The 14,415-nt window shown below is 50.1% G+C and overlaps 1 protein-coding gene across 1 annotated transcript; it reads right to left on the bottom strand.

The window, feature by feature from the left end:
• Nucleotides 1-3,819: 3,819 nt before the first annotated feature.
• On the bottom strand, nt 3,820-10,694 carry dnajb5 (DnaJ heat shock protein family (Hsp40) member B5; the record flags this gene model as incomplete). Its single annotated transcript, XM_080004469.1, has 3 exons — nt 3,820-4,053; nt 9,081-9,742; nt 10,484-10,694. The coding sequence occupies 3 exons, from the start codon at nt 10,692-10,694 to the stop codon at nt 3,820-3,822; spliced, it is 1,107 nt and encodes a 368-aa protein (XP_079860595.1).
• Between the last annotated feature and the right edge of the window lie 3,721 nt (nt 10,695-14,415).

Consider the following 14,415-nt stretch of genomic DNA (forward strand, 5'->3'; position numbering starts at 1 on the left):
GTCTGACACTGATGATCTGGCAGAAGAAAGACAAAGTTATGCCTCTGCCCCTCCAAAGTGTGTGTGTGTGTCTGTGTGTGTGTGCGTGCGTGTGCGTGTGCGTGTGTGTGTTAGTCATCCACATGTATAGGCTCAATGGCTCAACGAACAGGCAAGTCACCATGTTACTGATTATCACTCCCATCTGAATTCATTAACTGTGTGTGCGTGCGTGTGCGTGTGTGCGCGTGCGTGAGTGTGCGCCAATGTCTATATGCACCACGAAATATTAAAGAGACCCGTTGGACATTGACGGCAGAAATGAAATGAATTAAAAAGGAGCAGATAACAAGCGTATTATACACCTTATATAGCTGTTCCATTTTAAATCCATTTCATTTCTCCCCCTTCTGGTGGAAGAGTGCAGAAACTCTCTGTGCCCCCTGCTTATATCTTCACGAGCAGCTGATGCAGCTTTTGGGCCCAGCACGGGGTCTTACAAGAATATCTTTCACACGTTCTGCTTACCTTATCGCCGGATGCACAGACTTTGCTCCGTCAACCGTTTGCAATTCACACCATCAAGTCGGATTCTCTGAACCGGCGCCGGGCGAGGGAGAGAGAACCGAGGCCACGACGCCGCCGGTGCATTCAACCGACGGGATGGGGTCTCACCGTGGGCCGGCCGGGCGGCTGCTGCAGCGAGCCGTTCGGGAACGCCGTCCCCCTCAAAAAAAACAACAAAAAAAAACGGACTCTCCGCCTCCCGACGGACGGGGGGCAAAGTCTGAGGTCATGAGTTTATCCGTCACGCAAACGAGTGGAAAACCTCCGCCCCCCCCCCCCCGGAGAGCGAGGTCACACTCAGCGACCCTTCCGTCAGAAGGAGAGAGAGAGAGAGAGAGAGACAAGAAAAACACGACGGTCAAAGAATTCACACGTGCGGTTTATTTGTCGCCATGTTACGAAGACCGTTGAAACCGCGCGAAGACACACACGCACGCAGGGACGGGGAGCGGTTCGCACGCGTTCCGGTGCCACTCTGCAGGTTTCCTCGTCCAGGTGCAGTCGCGCCGCACCATTCAGCGTTCCCGCCCTGCTCGGTCGCAATCTCCGTCTGCATCTCACTTTGTAACAGAAGTGCATCCAATCATCTCCACAAACACCGTATAAATATGTTTTTTAATCAGTGCCGTGCGTTGGAAAGTATGTGCACGTTACCGCCTCCTGGAGGCAGTAGAACAACAACAGCTGCAGTGTTAAAAAAAACCTAACTTCCTAAACTGGGTTATACATATATATATATAAAAAAAAATTACATACTGTACAGTTCAACGTACATATGTGCGACGGAACAGCAGGGAGCAATTATCAAATCACAAATTCCATGAAAACACAAATTAGACTCCGGCGGGGTCTATTTTTGGCACACATACGGTAGCACCGAGACACGGCCTTCGAATGCCACAAGAACAAGCCGTCGGCACGACACCGCCGGGTTTCCCTGGGGAAACCTTGAATCGTGTATTAATCAATGAGTTCAGCAAAATAGAAAATACAAAAGTAACGCTGTTTCTGGGGAAACCCTGCCTGTCCTCCAGGGCACTTTGAAAGTAAATAAAAAAATAAAAAAAGGTCGCGTTTCTCAGAGCGTGAGTTGTCTTTCCTTGCGTGCAGTACTATGTGCGGAAAGAGTTTCTAGAGAATCAAATAAAAAAGGAAAACAAAAACAACAAAACCAGTTCATGACTTCTAGAAAGTATTACACAGTGCACGACAGTTCTATTGCGCCTCCATGGCTCTGCAGGTGGAAATTGGCCAAATTCCATAGTAGAATAAGAGTAATGAATGTGTGTGTGTGTCTGTACGTGTGTATATGTGTGTGTGTCTGTATGTATGTGTGTGTGTGTGTGTGTGTGTGTGTGTGGGTGTGTGTGTGTGTGTGTGTGTAACACCAGGATAAGGCACACTGAAGTCCCTCAGACAGTGAACTGAATTATTGAATTAGTTAAAGCACCGATGTGACTGCGCTCCCATCGCGTGATTGTCAAGATCAGGTTCTGAGATAAACTGACGTTTACCAATGGAGTCCCAAAGATGGTAAGTAGTCAACAATGAATCACATTTGTAAAATAAAAATAAAATTGCCATGATTTCATTTGCCTCCAATCCACTGACAAAATAAATAAAAAATAAATGTATTCAACTAACCTTTTCAGAATCGTACTTTTTATATTCTCCCGGTCCTAGAAATTGTTTAGTCATTGTTGCTTTCGTGATAATGAGAAGGGAGCGTCTAAAACCCCGCTCGGGAACCCATTTATTACTAACGATAATTAACAGTAATAACAAGAGCACGAGCCACCGCCTTAAATCCCTATTTCAGAGTGAAATGAGTTCAAATCCTGAGTCAGAATTTGTACAACCGGAACATCGCGTCTGTGTAGAAAGAGGCGTAACGGGTGAAGCGCCGGAGAACCCTAAATGTGCTAAAGAGGGCGGAGGGAGATAAATAAAGAGATAACTGTGATGTCACTGATATCTGGTGATGTGGTGCTGAGTGGTAATGGTGCATCAGGGGCCGCCCGGGGTTTTTACAAAATGGAAATTAATTAAGTTGTTCAACCGGGGAGTAAAAAAAAGAGACTTTTATTACGTGTACATTTTCCTTCCAATCCAGCAAAAGCTATTGATCTCATCCTGTTATTCACTTTCGTATTCCTTTATGCTTTCATCACATTTCTTCAGCGGGGTACACACTTGCAGGATAAGAAAGCCGATTTTGGGCGCCCGATTTATTTTTTTTGATGGTTCTCAAGGCTATCGTGCCAGATTGTCCTGTGGTGTCAAATCGCAAGTAGCAAACACGTTCAATGTGTACGAATTATGAATGTGGGGGGAACGCAGAGGCAAGCTGACCGAGACGGGACAGAGTTCTAAACACAACGGCGGCCACGACGGCATCAAGTGTCATGTATGGCCCATGTTCACGACGCCTCCATGACTTCATCCTTATTATTGTACTTTTTTGGATTTTCTGTAAAACAAATAGTGGGAAAACATCGTAAGTAGTTCGCTATGTTTGTTTGTTTTGAAGGCACGCCCGATTGTGCGAGATTTCCGCTTTCCCGTGGCACCATTAGGACGGGCTGTTGGGGAGTGGAGTTGGCGCTGTTGGGGCAAATCGTTGCTCTTCTGTTAAACTGATCACGTTATGTTGTTTTGTGCGGGGGTCTCTCACATCGTCAACACCCGTTCAGATTTGAAAAGTCTCGCAGTGCGGGCCGGGCTTTTGGGATTCCATACTGACTTGAGACGCGTGGGGCGTTCACATCGCAACGCATCTGACTGGAAAGAGATCAGGTTCGATTGTTTTCGAGCCGTCTGAGAGGTGGAAGCCACAAAAGAATAAAGGGGAGGGGTTCAAACTCACGGCTACACACGGAAGGCGGCAAGGCGCCGCTGCTGGTACGCTCACGGTAAAAACGACAAACAGAATCCCAAAGTCTTGGAAAAACGTCAAATACTCCTTTCGAAAACGATATAAAAGGATTATGGGTTTATTCTATCACGAGACGATGCGGACGGCGGCCAGCAGGGGGCAACGTAGAAAACCAATCAAAAAAATTATTTGTTGTTGGAGGATAAATTGTGCTGACCCCTCTTAAATTGTCTTATCAGTCCCTTTGTAAAAAGTCCTGAACTATACGACTGTTGTTTTCAGTGGTTTGTGTTGTAAAAAATATGACATGGGGGTGGGGGGGGTCGAAAAAGGTCATTTGGGCGAGGGGGAGACCGAGATGGCTGCCAGGGCGGAGCGGAAGGGGGGAGCCTTGGGGTCTACGACTGGGGGAGGTGCTGCCTGATGATCTCCCTGGACTGCGGCGGGATCCGGTCGGGGAAGCGCACGGAGAACTCCACGATGAGGTCGCCGCGCTGGGAGGGGTTTTTGGGGAAGGGCAGGCCCTCGCCCCGCACGCGCTTCACCGTCCCCGGCCGGACGATGTCGTGGCACGGCAGTGAGATGACGCGGTTTTCCAGCGTGGGGATGCTCACCGTGCAGCCGCACAACGCCTGCGGAGCGGGGAGGAGAATTTTTTAAATACACACACAATGCCACAGCGATGAGTGTTCAAAAGGGACGATTCGATGTTTCCGTGCCCAACGAATCGTGCACCTACGCCCTCCGTTCCTCACTTCACCTTTGAAGAAGTTAGAAGAATCGAGCGTTGATCTGTTGTTTGTTTGTGTGAGAGACAGAGAAAAATTCAGACTATTACTTTATTTTCGGCGATCGTATTTGGGAGACACAACACTTGCCGGGGTCTCGAATCGCAGAGATGAACTCGGTTATTGCTTTTTTCGCATTCACCGTTCAACGGATTGAACATTGGGAATCGGCGTCAGTGTGTGTGTGTGTGTGTGTGTGTGTTCGTGCGCGCGTGTGCGTGCAAGTGCGTCCTAGTCGGAGGTTCGAAGATCGCGCAACGGGACTAATTTTAGCAGCGGCCTCACACTTAGAGCTAATGAAGTGAGGCTGGAATCGGCTGAGCTCGTAAATAGTTGGGAGGGCTTGTCAGACGCAGCGCGCGCGCGCGCGCACACACACACACACACACACACACACACACACACACACACACACACACACACAGGAGCCATCGGGACGCAACTCAGAGCTGGCAGTATTTTACTTTGGCAGCCATTCTCTAACTTTCAAGTTTTTTTTTCTTTTTCTCCGCCAAGGCAGTGATATCGTCCTCAAACATCCGGGGGCTAAGAACGACCCGCCGTGTTCCCTGCCTTCAAGGCCCCGGCCCCGGTGCTCTGCTGTGGAAAGGCAGATGGTTATTTCCCCCCTTGTTGTTGCTGTCGTATGGGAGCGTGTTTTTTGGGGGGTCTGGGGGTTCGCAGCAGCTGCTTCTCACAGGACCGTTTTCCAGTCATGACATCAGCTCCCTCGCCGCGCTCAACATACATGACATGTTATTTACCCGTCTGTTACGAACCTGACTCCATTCACCAACAGTTAGTCCCGTTAGTCTCACACACACACACACACACACACACACACACACACACACACACAGACGTTGCCATGACGCTCAACACACACACAGCTAGTGAATCCGAGGACCCGCTGATTGCATAAGCCTGAGCTCAGACAGGAGAGCTCTACAACCTTTACAAGAACCGACCCCCCCCCCCCCCACACACACACACACACACACACACACACACACACACACACACACACACACACACACACACACACACACACACACACACACACACACACACTGTGCTGCCGCCTACAAACACACACACGTATGTGTTTTTTGTGTGCGTGTGTGTGCGCAGCTATAGTAAGCACAGCACCGTGACGGGGGGCTTTGCTGTCTGCTGTTGGTATCGTCTGTGCGGGAGGAGAGCAGTATTGGAGGGGAATGCAGCAAAACACAACCGCGGGGTCGTTCCACCGAAATTTCGACGAGGGCCGTCGTAGCGAGCCGCGGAGCCGTGACCGAGCGCCGTAACAATGTCAACTTGGCAGAGCGAACGCTCCCGGAGTCTCTGCGTCTCCCGGGAGTTGGCTGCGGTCTATAAAGGCTACAACGGCACGACAAAAGAATGGGCTTGAGCTCCGGTTGGGAAAGGGAGCGCTCTAAACCAGCCACTCAGCCGGGAAGTCGGACCGTCAAGCGGCAAAACAGCTCGGGGAAGGTCCCGCGCCGAACCAGAGCGGCCGCGTGTGATTGGTGCAGTGCGCGGCAGAGCGTCCTCTCACTGCAGTGCTCAGCATCTCACAGCGCCTGGAAGATGAGCTGCTTTTATTTGCTTTGGATACTGATTCATCTGACCCACTTCCCGAATGTTCCTTAAGATAACCCCCACCCCCACAACAGCCCCCCCTCCCCCGGCCCCACACCCCCACCCCTTCCCGACCGCTTTCTCTCATCCCTTTTCTATACTGCACCACACTTAATTCTCTTATCTGAGAGCTGTGAAAGCGGAGGGCTTAGCTGTGGGAACGTTACGCAGCGCAAACTTAGTCACCGCTCAGGTTTTTGGTCAAATAAGGCAGCCCGCGAAGAGGCTGCAGATGTCTCCCAAAGCATCTGAGTCTGCGTGAGGACTTTCAGGACTAAGTAAACACTTTGGCCGGCGGACAAACAAGCACTCCAACTTCCAGTTCCACTCGCTATTAGTGGGAGCCTCGTGGAGAGCGGGCGAGATGAGTGGCAACTTCATTAGAATCATAAAAGCCTGTTTAATTTCACAGACAGACCAGAGCCGACGAGAAGAGGCTAATTACACGTCCTGCCAGTCACGGCAGAACGTCTCAGGATGTTACCACCCACCCACCACAATCCATCCATGAGTGGGGGTGTATTAATAGGTGTTCACATTTGACTCAGGGAGCTGTTTACATAAGTGTGAGTGCGGTTTGACTTATGTGACTGAGTGCCTGCATGCTGTGTGTGTCCTGCACATGTGTGTCCCGCATGCTGTGTGTCCTGCATGCTGTGTGTGTCCTGCATGTGTGTCCTGCATGGGTGTGTCCTGCATGCTGTGTACATCCTGCATGTGTGTGTCCTGCATGTGTGTCCTGCATGTATGTGCGTGTCCTGCCTACATGTGTGTGTCCTGCATGCTGTGTGCATCCTGCATGTGTGTGTCCTGCATGCATGGGTGTGTCCTGCATGTATGTGCGTGTCCTGCCTACATGTGTGTCCTGCATTCTGTGTGCGTCCTGCATGTGTATGCCCTGCATGCATGTGTGCGTCCTGCATGTGTGTATCCTGCATGTGTGTGTCCTGCATGTGTGCGTCCTGCATGCATGCGTGTGTACTGCCTGCATGTGTGTGACCTGCATGTGTGCGTCCTGCATATGTGTATCCTGCATGCATGTGTGTGTCCTGCATGTGTTCGTCCTGCATGCGTGCGTGTGTAATGCCTGCATGTGTTTCCTGCATGTATGTGTGTGTCCTGCATGTGTGTCCTGCATGTGTGCGTCCTCCATGTGTGTGTCCTGCATTCTGTGTGCGTCCTGCATGTCTGCGTCCTGCATGTGTGCGTCCTGCATGTGTGTGTCCTGCATGTGTGTGTCCTGCATTTGTGCGTCCTGCATGCATGCGTGTGAACTGCCTGCATGTGTGTCCTGCATGTGTGTGTCCTGCATCTGTGCGTCCTGCATGCATGTGTGTGTACTGCCTGCATGTGTGTGTCCTGCATGTGTGTCCTGCATGTATGTGCGTGTCCTGCATGGGTGTGTCCTGCATGCATGTGTGTGTCCTGCATGTGTGCGTCCTGCATGTGTGCGTCCTGCATGGGTGTGTCCTGCATGGGCGTGTCCTGCATGGGCGTGTCCTGCATCTGTGCGTCCTGCATGCATGCGTGGGTACTGCCTGCATGTGTGTGTCCTGCATGTATGTGTGTGTCCTGCATGTGTGTCCTGCATGCATGTGTGTGTTCTGCATGTGTGCGTCCTGCATGTGTGCGTCCTCCATGTGTGTGTCCTGCATTCTGTGTGCGTCCTGCATGTGTGCGTCCTGCATGTGTGCGTCCTGCATGTGTGTGTCCTGCATTTGTGCGTCCTGCATGCATGCGTGTGAACTGCCTGCATGTGTGTCCTGCATGTGTGTGTCCTGCATCTGTGCGTCCTGCATGCATGCGTGTGAACTGCCTGCATGTGTGTGTCCTGCATGTGTGTCCTGCATGTATGTGCGTGTCCTGCATGGGTGTGTCCTGCATGCATGTGTGTGTCCTGCATGTGTGCGTCCTGCATGGGTGTGTCCTGCATGGGCGTGTCCTGCATGGGCGTGTCCTGCATCTGTGCGTCCTGCATGCATGCGTGGGTACTGCCTGCATGTGTGTGTCCTGTATGTGTGTGTCCTGCATGTGTGTCCTGCATGCATGTGTGTGTTCTGCATGTGTGCGTCCTCCATGTGTGTGTCCTGCATTCTGTGTGCGTCCTGCATGTGCGTGTCCTGCATGTGTGCGTCCTGCATGTGTGTGTCCTGCATTTGTGCGTCCTGCATGCATGCGTGTGAACTGCCTGCATGTGTGTCCTGCATGTGTGTGTCCTGCATCTGTGCGTCCTGCATGCATGCGTGTGTACTGCCTGCATGTGTGTGTCCTGCATGTGTGCGTCCTGCATCTGTGCGTCCTGCACGCATGCGTGTGTACTGCCTGCATGTGTGTGTCCTGCATGTGTGTCCTGCATGTATGTGTGTATCCTGCATGGGTGTGTCCTGCATGCATGTGTGTGTCCTGCATGTGTGTGTCCCGCATGCATATGTGTATCCTGCATGCATGTGTGTGTCCTGAATGCATGTGTAATGCCTGCATGTGTGTGTCCTGCATGTATGTGTGTGTCCTGCATGGGTGTGTCCTGCATGTATATGTGTGTCCTGCATGTGTGTGTCCTGCATGTGTCCGTGTGGCGGTGTCTCGGTACATGTGTGTGCAGCAGGTTGGAGTGAGACGGACACCGTGCCTCATGCCGGTCACACCGGGACAACACATTCCTGTTTGGCTCTGATACCTCAGCGACATCAACTCTCCGCTCCTCTACCATTTCACATTTCCCAATTGTTTTTGAGGATTGATTTTTTTTGGAGTAAATCCATGCGCCAGGATAACTAATTTTTCATGGAGGACGTTTATAAACACACAGTTGTATAATGCGCTTCTTCTTTTTTGTTTTGTTTTTTTACTGATGGTTGACAACGGGGCGACCAGACCATACAAGGTGCTTGGCAATGGCCCAAATCTGATTTGCCCAGAGCAACTGGGCAAACATTATAGTCAGGCCTTGCAGTGTAAGCACTTGTAGGTCTTCCTAGACAGACAGATATAGATGGCCGGATAGACGGATAGACAGACAGACAGACAGACAGACAGACAGATAGATAGACAGACAGACAGACAGATAGATAGATAGATAGATAGATAGATAGATAGATAGATAGATAGATAGATAGATAGATAGATAGATAGATAGATAGATAGATAGATAGATAGATAGATAGATGGATGATAGATGGACAGAGAGATATAAAGGAAGGGTTGGGCGATGACAACAGAAGAATGCTCACCTCTTTCAGACTGATCCTGCAGTTATAAATGATATTGGAACTGTCTCTCTTGAAGTGGGCGTGCCCTTTGTCTTTCAGCACAAAGGCTATATCGGCGGGAATGTTCTCGGGGGTCTCGTCGCCCTCCTTGGGGAAAGTGATCTTGGTCCCTTCCTTCCAGCCCTTCTTGATGACAATGTTGAGGATCTTGTCCTCCGTCCTCATGCTCCGCCCGTCGGGGTTGAGGCGGCGGCGGGTGATCTTCATGCGCTTGGTGCAGCCGTGGAAGATCTCCTCCAGGGAGACCTTCAGCTCGTGCACCACCGGAGGGTCCTGATGCTTCCGACCGGCCCCCAGACGCTCCGAGTGTCCCCCCCGCCGCCTGCGCCCCTCCCCTGGGAAGCCATTGTTGGCCCCCCCGGGGATGCCGAACTGCCTCCCGAAGTGGGCGAAGGGATCGTCCTCGTCCATGTCGGCGTCCTGATCGGCCTCGTTGCCGTGGTCGTTGTGGAAGGAGAAGCCGTTGGAGCGGCCGTGGTTGCGGTTGGAGCCGAAAAACATGTCGAAGGGGTTGGAGCCCCCGAAGAAGGAGGCGAAGGTGGCGTGGGGGTCTCCGTGGAAGGTGTAGTGGTACGTTGAGCTGCCCGGAGCGCCGGAGGAGCCGCTACCTCCCGTCTTTAGGCCTGAGCAGGGGGGCAGACACAAGACAGTTAAGGCCTCATTCAATCAGCCTGGACCATGTGGTCCTAGTCACATAAACGGGAACAGAAGCTGCTTTCAAGACGGGGGAGGCAGAGTGTACTCTACAGGAAGCAGAGGAGTGTAGCTCACGTGGGCAGGGAAAAAAAATCCCACAGCATCACTGGTCTAACAAGGCAGTGCCAGGGTGATGAGACTGCAACACACACACACACACACACACACACACACACAGAAGCTACGTCTGCCGCTGCTATTCATATCTCCACTAAGGATTTTTGGCCAATCAAACTGCCAACACGTGTACACACACACACACACACACACACACACAGACACACACACACACACACACACGTATTGCTCACACAGGTGTGAAGTGCAGAAGGTGTTGGTCTGTTCTACACTTTAGAAGTTAGGCATTCCGAGTCTTAGCGACACAAGCGATCACATGCAAACAGACGGAGTTACACGCAGACAGACAGACCAACGGACAGACGGACGGGTGTTCAGGCACACAGACAGACGAAGGGACGGACGAGTAGGAGGAGGATACACAAATATACAAGCAAAATGTCAGGGCGGCAGACAACCAGACAGAGAGACAGACAGGCAGCTGGGAAAACAAGCCAGACAGACGGACAGACGGAGGGAGGGAGGGTGGGAGGGAGGGAGGGTGGGAGGGAGGGAGGGAGGGAGGGAGAGAGGGAGGCAGCCTTCCTCACCTTCCTCTCCCAGCTGGTCGTAGACAGCTCTCTTTTTGGGATCGCTCAGGACCTCGTAGGCCTCGGCGATCTCCTTGAACTTCTCTTCCGCGTTGGCGTCCTTGTTCTTGTCGGGGTGGAACCTGAGCGCCATGCGGCGGTACGCCTTCTTGATCTCGTCCTCGTTGGACCCCTTGGGAATGCCCAGCATCTTGTAGTAGTCTTTCCCCATCGCGACGCCGGGACCCCTCAGACTCAGGCCGCGCTCACTGGTGGGAAACACACACAACTTTTAAAGTCTTTTGGGAACTCCGCTCACAAAGCAGCCAGAAACCTCCCCATGAGGAGGAGGAGGGATCCAAACCCTGCTCTACGGACAGGCACGTTGAAGATGGGAACACCCTATGGGTCTCTGTGCGTTCTACTAACTGTTGCTATGGGGATGCTCTGTGTTGCTATGCTGGTGTAGTAAAAGGATGAGTGGCGGAATTCCCCTTCATCTGCTTCATCGAAGGAGCTCATCCTCCAGCTTCTCCACAGTCAGATGACGGGACACTTGGCTTAACATGTCCTCAATGTCAACCCCAAACTCATTTGCATATTATACGGAGTAATCCAATGATTGACCTCCATTATAACGTCACTATTTGAAACCATGATGCCGGTATATGTGGAACCAGACGCCAATTTTCTTGACAGAACAGATGTTGCATGTTTTATATCTCACTGTGTATGTATATATATATATATATACACACACACACACACACACACACACACAAACACACACTGTGTTTCCATTCCACATCCATAACGTTGCATAGCAAAGACAAAGGCACCACATGCCGGTGAACACCACGGTTTATATATTAATACCACAGTAATGACAATAGAAAGAGTCAACACGAAGAAAACACAGCGTTAACACACCAAAAACGCAGCATTATCAGTATTTTGTCAGTACAGTCACGCGTAAGCGACGCTATCGATCTCCACACAGCGCAGTAGCGCCCAATGGAAACGTGCATACATGACATAAAAACACAACAGAAACCTACCGGGTTTCACCGGGTGACGAATGTGGGGAGAAGAAGAACAAAAAAAAAAAAAAAAAAAAAGGAGAAATGAAGAAAGAAATCACAGCCGCATGGTCCAGCTCCTTCTCCCTGTCCGCTCCCGTGTGTTACTGCCTGTGACTGTCTGGCTCGTAACACCCTGCCACCGCCGAACTACCTCATCTCTCCTGACCGTGCTGCTGGAGCGCCGCGGCGTGACGTCACGGAGCCGGGGCTTCACTGCGTCCGAAATAGCGGCTGACCGAATAAAAAAAAATAAAAATACAATAACCAAATAAATAACTCAATAAATGACTAAATAAATAACTAAATAAATAAATAAATATAAGGAGAAGAAGAAAAAGAAGAATAATAACAACAATAATAATAATAAAAAGAATATATTATAGACAATGATTTATTTTTTTGTATGTTTGCAGACTTGTGTGTGTGTGTGTGTATATATATATATATATATATATATATATATATATATACACATATATATATATATATATATATATATATATATGTGTATATATATATATATATATATATATATATATATATACATATAATCTTATATGATATTTCTATAATTCTATACCTTGAATTTCATCGGCGCTCTGACGTTTCAGTGGAAAATCCATTGGTCTGTTTCAGGTGCGCATGCGCGGGGGAAAGCCAATAAGGACGAAGCTGAGGGCAGAGCCTGTGCTCATGGCCCCTCCCACCGCTGCCACTCGCTTCGCTTTCATTCGTTTTGATTGGCTCGTCACAAGCGCGTCACTGCCACGTTCAAAGAGTCATAATTTAATATTGAATAATGAATTAAAATAACCAATCAAATACATAAAAATAAATAATATATATGTTAAAACCATGTACCCACCTCAGAATGAGATTTTTCTACTAGATGAGCAAACAACTTTTTAAACAGTTAAAAGAAATACTGGGGTTAAAGTTGAGGTCACCCCTCACTTATCTGTATACTATACCATACTATACTATACTATATATTTTAACAGTGTTTACACTTTACACTTTGTTTTTGTAAAGAACCGTCATGTACATTTCTCTACTTTATAATATTACATTTTATCGTATTGTTCTCTATTTGCTTTGGCAATGTTTCCCCCCTTGCCAATAAAGCCTTTTGTACTGAGAGAGAGAGTCCAGAATTTGAGTTTGATGGTTGGCAGAACAATACACCTGACTGTGTGTGTGTGTGTGTTTGCTTGCTTGAACTGGCTTGTGTTCCAGGCTAGATTGTGCTGTTATAAACAGTGATTACTCATGTGATGACTCTTTCCAGAATCATATCTCCCCACATGCACACGCACACACACACACGCACAAACACACACACACAGAAAGGTCGGTCCATCCACAGCTGTCTGCCCAGTGAGGATGAAGTGGATTTGTGTTTGTCTTGAATGCCTCCCCGCCTTTCTAAAAGCCGCAGACACGGCCACGATGAGATTCCTGATGTTTCACTGTGCGAACAGCAGGGCTACAGGACGACTGCGCCGTCTCACCTCCTAGGGAACAGGGAGGGGGAGGGGGGAGTGGGCTCATTTGAGTCACTCCGCCCTCCTGGGCCGATGAGGAGGTGCGAGAGAAGTAGGCGTCTCAATGGAGGAGTCTGTCTGGCGCACAGAAACACTCCGTCGCGCTCCTTCTCTCACGCGCTCCCCGGGGCCCTATCGCCGCGAAGATTACACGGAAAAGCTGTGAAAACGCAACAACAGAATGGTTCACAGTCACACACGCGGTTGTGATATCTTTGGCCAGAGCGGAGGAGAACGGTCAGACATTTTTGTCTGGTCATCCGAGCATGTACGGGCAGCGTGGGGGGGATTTGAGGCCAGTGCAGCTGTCTGGTACTGTAAGAGCAACTGGTCACCAGTACGCCGGTGTTTACCCAGCACCATCTGCTGCGGCCGAGGCCTAGCCGAGAACATCGACCACAATCAGATGACCAAAATCACCGAATGACCAGATTAAGTTAAGCAGGATGGAGCCTGAGTACATTGTTATGGGAACTGTTATGCAGCCTGTGTAAAACATGGCGTTGGTGCGCTCGAGTCAGTACGCATCAAACCATGCGTCTCTGATGATGAGGGGGGCTTATGGAAGCCTATTTGTTTGTATAACTGCATCCCATTTGCAGGCAATTATCACTGCGAGATCAGGACTCCCTCCTCGTGTTCTGCTATGCTGAGTGTGCGTTGGAACACTCTAGGAACAACTATTCTTGACCCGATGTGCGTTTCCATGACGACACAAGAATCCAACAGACTGTCTGCAACGAGCGCTGTCTCAGCGATTGGTTCTCCCTCTCGAGAGAGCGTGCGGTCCTATAATCTGTTTGTGTGTCCGTCTAGGAAGAGAAGAGAACAAAAACACGGCCTAATGTTTCGAAGATAAATGCCAAAGAAATAACAGGTGCCCCCCGTGCGCTGAGCCGAGAGACGGGAGCACGGGCGGCAGATTGCCTGGCAGGAGACCGCAGACGAGGGTTGACGGAGTACAACCTGGGGGGCCATTTCAAGTGTGAGAAGAGGAGCTGGAGGAGAGATGAGCGTCTCCCACCTCCCTCTGTGCGGCAGCCTCGGAACAACCCGTCCTCTCTTTCTGCTTCCCATCCCGTAACCATAGAGACTATTGCCTGCCTGAAGAGCCACCACGTTCCTCTCCCAGACAGACCCGGCGTTAGATAAGGATGCACGTGCCCGGGGGCACAAAAATGCACTTAGAGCTAGAGAATGACACACAGCTCTGCCGAAAGAACACAATGGTTCGTAACTTTGCCCACACACCGGTCTCCCATGAACGGAGACAGGCAAAATGATCCAGAGAGGAAAATATATTAAAAAGCAGACACTGATTGCCTTT

This window comes from Zeus faber (genome assembly GCF_960531495.2).
Source record: "Zeus faber genome assembly, chromosome: 7".
NCBI lineage: Eukaryota > Metazoa > Chordata > Actinopteri > Zeiformes > Zeidae > Zeus > Zeus faber.